Source organism: Octodon degus, unplaced genomic scaffold, assembly GCF_000260255.1.
Source record: "Octodon degus isolate 3935 unplaced genomic scaffold, OctDeg1.0 scaffold00072, whole genome shotgun sequence".
NCBI classification, from domain to species: Eukaryota; Metazoa; Chordata; class Mammalia; order Rodentia; family Octodontidae; genus Octodon; species Octodon degus.
In genome coordinates, this window is record NW_004524648.1 from 11,417,194 (window position 1) to 11,423,871 (window position 6,678).

Sequence of the window (6,678 nt, forward strand, 5' to 3'; positions counted from 1 at the left end):
TGGGGAAGCAGGCATCATGGACCAGGGGCCTCGAGGGCAGAGCGGGCCCATGATAGGGAAAGCTTACTCAGGTCAGAAACAACCTTCCTTTTCCAAAGACAGCTTCACAGGTACCACAAAATTGCAGTACTGCCCTCTTTCCTCCCCCCAGTTTGTATGTGTAACACCCACTGAAGACTTGGGTGGGCAGAGAGCAAAATGCACAGGACGGTGCAAACACTGCATGCACCCCGACTCCTGCGGCTAGCTCTGCGCTCTCCCGTCCAGCTTCCACCATGCTGCTGGGCCCGGCTCTTTTTTTGACTGCCTTTCTCCTCCCACTCACCCTCCTGCTCACTGGCACCCTTAATTCCTACCTTCCTTTGCTGGAGAGATTAGCTGTGTCCCTGTCTCTTAGCTGATGCCTGCAGGAGCTCCTCTCTACAGCTAAAGTGGGCCCTAACACAGTTATCTAACACATGTCAGAACCCTGGTTGTTTCTCTGGGCCCAAGTTGCATTCCATGCTTCCTTCTTTTCTGCAACAGGGTTCACTCTAGTCCAAGCTGGCCTCAAGCTCACGGCAATCTCCTTGCCTTGACCTCCAAAGAGCTGGGAATAAGGCCTGTGCCATACACCTGGCTTTCCCCAATTGTTTCTCCTTCTCTCACACTTCTTGTGTGGAGGACCACCTGGAAGACTCTCCTTGAAAGGAGAGTAACTGTCTCCATTTTGGATAAATGGCTAAAACTGGCCTTATTTCCATGTACTGATATGTGCAGAGCTGGCTAAGTTTTGTCTCTAGCCCCTGAACTGGCTTCAAGCAAGGCAAATGGGTCTAGCTCAGGTGCTGGTGTGTAGCCATTAACGCAATGGGTCAGGGAAAGCCTGCCTATAGCTGCTAAAGAATATGTGTGACCTGGGCTGAGGGTCACCATGCTGTCGCTGACAACTGAGAACGAGCCTCAAGAACAGAGGCTCTGGGGCTGGCGCGCTAGTTCAATGGACTAAGGCACCTGCTTAGGTAAACTTAGGCAAGCGCAGGCATGGCGGTTTGATCCCCAGCACCATATGCCACGACATCCTTGCCCCCAGGGTGGGCTGAGCTGGCCACTGAATACAGGCATAGTGGTGTACACCTGTAATCCTAGTGCTGGGGAGGCTGAAAACAGGAGGATCACTATGAGTCAGAGCTGTGTTGTGAGACCCTGTAACAACCAAATACATCCTTCTCATACTTCTCATGGCTTGAAAAATTACACACCAAAACCTAAACACCCACTCCAAGCGCTAGACACTGTCGCATCTGCGATGTGCAGATCACGCTTCCAGCAACACCTGTCTCTCTGCACTCTGCAGACATGACTTCCGGCCTCCTCTCCAGTCCAGCTCCCAGCACTCAGGCACTTCCTGCCACTCCCAGTCACTCATCTCCAAGCCACTCCCTTCTTCTTGAATTAATAAAATCCAGGTTCAGCCCTTGGGCGAGGCCTTTGTCCTGACTGGACTTCAGACTCCTTGGCTCCCCACAACTGCAAATATGGCTTAATGTCTTTATTCTTGCCGTGCATTACACTAGAAGTGACAGACTGGGATTAAATTATTAGAATTCTGGTCACTTCTTTTTTCTTTCTTTCTTTCTTTTTTTTTTTTTTTTTTGGCGTAACTGAGGATTGAACTGGGGCCCTTGCGCTTGCCAGGTAAGTGCTTATTCTACTGAGCCATCTCCCCAGCCCCCACTTGTCACTTTTCCATGGCATTACCAGTGTGGATTTTTCTGGTCTAAGACCAGGTCCAGAAGGGCTTGCTATGTTCCTGTATCCTGATTCTGTCTCTACAGACACGTGTCCTCCACCCACTGGCCATGTCTTGCCTGTCTGGTGTTATCCACTCTCTTTTATGCATCTCCTTCGTCTTGCAGCTACCAACTCTTGGCCAGTCACCAGTCAGTCTTCGAGAGGATGGCAGCGAAGAGAGAAGCTGCAGCCCACACCGGAATTGGACGTCCTCCTACGGGTCTTGCTAAATGGGACAGCAAGCCTTTTGTTGTTCTGCTTCTGGTGCTAGCAGGTCATCTGTGGCCACCATGACCTCCAACTTTAGGAATTCAAGCCATAGGATCCCTTCCCCTCAAGGCGGCTGAGACCTATGCCCTGCTGCTGACCATTATGATGTCAAAGGCGGGTGGGCATGCCGATGCTCAGCTGTAATCCCAGCATCAGGGAGGCAGAGGCAAGAGGATCTCAAGTTCAAGGCCAACTTGGGCAACTTAACAAGACACCCCAACTCAAAACTAAAAACAGGGCGGGGGACGCAGCTCAGTGCAAAGGCACCGAGTTCAACACAAGTACTACATACACACACGGAAACTATGGAATTTCTCTCTCTCTTTTTTTTTAGGAGCTGGGGCTCAAACCCAGGGCCTTACACATACCACCAGGCCAGTGCTTTGCCACTGCACCACTCCCCTATCACTCTGCTGTCTGGATTAGGCGGCCTTGCTTGGCACACATGATGGAAAGAGAACATCCCTTCCACGGTGACATGCTATAGAAGACGTTATTGTCATGAAGAAGCAGCTGGCCACGCTGTGAACTCCCAGTGGAAAGGGTTATGTGGTGACAACAGTGGGCAGCTGTAAGGTGACCCCTGGTCAATGCCAAAAAGAAACTGAAGTTGCCAGCAAATCCCTGCAACCTGAGCATGCTTGTCAACAGATTCCTCCCAGCTGGACCTCCAGATGAGAACATGGCCTAGCTGAGGCCTGGGATAGAGCCCATGAGAGCCGACAGCAGGGCCCAACTAGCACACCCAGGTTCTTGGCCATGAAACTAGGGAACGATAAATATGTTTTGTTTGTTTTTTTCTCTTTTACAGACAGGGTCTCACCATGCAGTTTAGGCTGGCCTTGAGCTCACTTTGTAGCCTGTAGCCCACACTGGTCTTCAACTGGCAATGATCCTCCTGCCTCAGCCTCTGGAGTGCTGCAATTATAGATGTGCACCACCATGCCAGGCACTTTTTTTTTTTTTTTTTGAGACAGGTTCTTGCTACGTATTCCAAACTGGCCTTGGCCTTGCTACATTGCCCAGGCTGGCCTCAGACTTGGGATCCTTCTGCCTCAGCCTCCAAGTAGCTAGGGTTTAGGCGTGCACCATTGCACCCAGCTGAGAGATGCAGGGTTTTTTTTGTTGGTGGTGGTGGTCATTTTCTCATACTGGTGACTAAATCTAGGGCTTTCACATAGAGCTAAATTCCCAGCCAGTTTTTAAAATTTTGACACAAGTTATCACTAACTTAAATTGCCTGCTTTGGGTTTGAACTTACGATCCTCCTGCCTCAGCCCTGTACAGGGCTGGGTTTGCAGGTGTATGCCACCACGCCTGGCTGAGACGCAGGCTCCATATTAGGACCTGTCCTGAATATGTGGTGGCTTTGGCTATACCTTCTCTGGCCCTCACTCCTCATCTCTAAAGATGAGAGGATGGGATCCAGCTTGCCTGAACACACTGGCGGGTCCTAACCACTTATACCTCCTGCAGCAAGTATTCATTCAACTCATCTATGTTTGAAGGATGGTAAAACTCATTTACCTTACATACAACTCTGTGTGAGCCTTTGGGAACGAGTCTCTCCTAGGGTGATGGGAAAAGCTGAGATAAAGCAAACCAATGTCTCTCCAAGGTATCTTCCCAATCTAACAGTCTATAACAGTCCATCATCTCCCATCTAAGTATAACTCTTCAAATTATCCCCTTATTCTTTGTTAACATGGCTCTGAATAAGTTTGGGTCCCGGGGAAAAGTCCCCTGGCTTCAGAGAAAGCGGACTCAGCTCCCGAGCTGAGATACACACCTAACTCAATTTTGGATAAGGAGGACTAGTGATGTAGCTAGGGGGTAGAGCGCCTGCCTCACCTGCATGAAGCTTCAATCCCCGTACTATAAACAAGCATGCATGCAAGTAAACAAACACTTTCAAAACACAAAAACTGAACCTGGCCAAGTACATGTAAGAGAAAGAAGAAGTTGCCTGGTGGGACCAGGAGAATGTTCTTCTCTGATAAACGGGAAGAGGTAGCCCAGCACAGTCGCACACGCCTGTAATCCCAGTGCTCGGGACACTGAGGCAGGAGTATCACCATGAGTCTGAGGCCAGTGTGGCTGCGTAATGAGTTCGAGGTCAGTCTAGAATGCACAGTCAAATCCTATCTCAAATAAATAAATAAATAAATAAAAAGAGACTGGTCGTGGTGGCACCCGTCTGTAATCCCAGCTCTTGGGAGGCTGTAAACAGGCGGATCACTATGAGTCCAATCTAGTAGTGAGACCCTGAAAACCCTGTAGACTCTTCCCAAAAAAAAAAGGCCTAGGGATGTAGCTCAGAGGAAAGAGCCGGGTTACAACCCCCAATACCACAAAATAAATTACCAAGGGAAGAGGAGCAAAAGGAACCATGTATCCCTCACTGGGAGGAACAGAGATTTGGATGTATGAAGACAAGATGCTTGGAGTGACAGCAGTCACTCTGCGGTCCTCAGGAAGAGAATGAGCATAGGAGGCACAACACCTGGTGAGCTGATGTCACAGACTCGCCAAGCTACAGACTCATGCCAAGGCTCCGCAGACAACTTCTACTACTTGCAGCTGAAAGTATCCCTGCCTGGCTTGGAATGTGGAGACAAATCTTTCATCACCTTTTCTTACTACTCAGCAGGAATGACAAACAAGTAAATAATGAAGCAAATGGGTTAAGAGCTACGGAACTCCCCCTTGGGAGTTGCCAGCACAGCTGGAGTCACCAGATTGTACATCTGCATGCCCAGGCAGACACTTGTAGGACACCTGACTGTACTGGATGGCACCTGGCAAGCGGGGTACAGCAAGGAGGAACAGAAGAGCAGGCCGACCTGCTGGGCCACGGAGCCTCGGAAGTCCTGCAGCTGGTCCAGCATCTGGAAGATGTCAAACGCACGCACTACCTGGATCCTCTGGAGAGCTCCTGCCTGACGGGTGGGAAGACAAGCAGAGGCCTGTGGTAAGAAGTTGGGGGAGTGGGGCACAGAGGGATCACAAGGCTGAGAAGAGAAAGGGGCACTGGGAGCTGAGCACTCAGGTCAAGAAAGGCAAAGGGGTTCTGTCTGAAGGAGCAGGTCCTACAGTGGCAGCTGCCTGGGGGCTGAACTGTAAAATCCTCAGAACTCAGTGGGAAAGACAGAGATAAATGATTAGTGATGCGCATGCTGTGAGCAAGAATGGGCTGGAAGCGCAGATGCTGGGTGCACACCTGTGCGGTTAGGGGGATGCAGGGAGTGGGCAAGGTTTCCCGGAAGAATGGTGTGGGTGGCATCCAAGCGGGGAGGAGGGCGTTCCCAGGGCAGGCTTGCAGGAAGCATCCACAGGACCACAAATCTCACAGCAAGAAACAACTCTTCTCCAAAGGGCCCCAATTCGAGCAGTGTCAGGGACATGGAGGCCTTCCACCAGGAGAATCTCGAAGGATCCCGGCCAACCCAGCCCTTACCTGATCCTCCTCATCCTGCGTTCTGCCCTGCAGCAGCTGGAGGAGGCGCGAGGCCGTCAGTCCTCCGTTGGAGTCAATGTACAGGACGTTCTGCTGCAGGCTGTGGGCCACATGGGCAGCCACACAGAGACACACCTGAGGAGAGACGGGAGGGCAGGTGAACCAGAGCCCGGGGAGAGGGCAGGCCTAGCATCAGAGAGCTCGCAGAGCACTCACACTCCAGCGGCACACAGGCCGAGGGCACGCCCACTTCTTGTCACCTGCCTGGCCTCTTCTGACCCCCAGCACTCCCCACCTCCAGTCCTCACTGCTGGCCTCATGTGTACCTGGGTTTTGCCGCTCCCAGGGCCTCCTACAATCTCAGTCACTTCTCCAGTATAGAGACCGGCATCAAGCAGTTTATCCAGGCTGATGGCAGAAGGGAAAAGAGAAGTCACGTTAGGGGGAAGAGAGAGGAGAAGAAAGGCACTGCTTCCTTCCAAGCACTGGTTGTACCCAGAGACAGCCCAGACATCTGAGGTTTCTCCAGGTAGGCTTCCTTCTGGATGTGCAGGCCCTTCAGGGACTCCAGGTCTCCACAGGGTTTCAAGGGCTCTCAGGATGCACCTGTACCTAACGCAATCACCTGTTAGGTCAGTGATGGGGACCGTAGGGCCCTGCCAGTCCAAGGCTCTGGTTCCTACTCCAGGCCAGTGTCTGCTTGGGATGCGCATGCTCCTCCTCCCCCTACACAGAAGCACCGTCTAAAGGGCGCCCGGCCTCTGCCCTGTGGGGCCCGCCTCCTCCCAGAGATCTAGGAAGGCCCAGTGGCTTTCACAGTGTGGTGCGTCCAGTGTGGCCCGCAGCCAGGAGACTCACCACCAGGGGGCACTGGTTAGAAAAGCACACAGGCACGCTCCTGCCCTAGACCCAGAGTCAAAATTTCTAGGGGTGGAACTCACAGCTGAGTCTAGCCAGAGCTCCAGGTGATTCTGATGCACCCTTAGGTTTTTTTGCAGAACCAGGGATTGAACTCAGGCCCTTGTGCTTGCCAGGGAAGAGCTTATTCCACTGAGCCATCTCCCTGGCCCCCACACTTAGGTTTGAGCACCATAGGCCTGTCATTCCCAATCCTGCCAACCTGTTACAAGAATTTTTTCTTTCTTTCTTTCTTTTTTCTTTTTCTTTCTTTCTTTTTT

At 51.7% G+C, this 6,678-nt stretch overlaps 1 protein-coding gene across 1 annotated transcript in view; it reads right to left on the reverse strand.

Annotated features, from left to right (window-relative positions):
- Rad51d (RAD51 paralog D) overlaps positions 1–6,678 on the reverse strand; it is a gene marked incomplete at its 3' end in the record, with an annotated part of 25,529 nt that overhangs the window by 13,347 nt on the left and 5,504 nt on the right. Inside the window, exons 4-6 of the mRNA XM_023719858.1 lie at positions 5,827–5,908; positions 5,501–5,635; positions 4,842–4,982 (exon numbers count right to left, since the gene is read on the reverse strand). Coding sequence (XP_023575626.1) covers positions 4,842–4,982; positions 5,501–5,635; positions 5,827–5,908 — 358 coding nt within the window. The remainder of the gene's footprint in view (positions 1–4,841; positions 4,983–5,500; positions 5,636–5,826; positions 5,909–6,678) is intronic.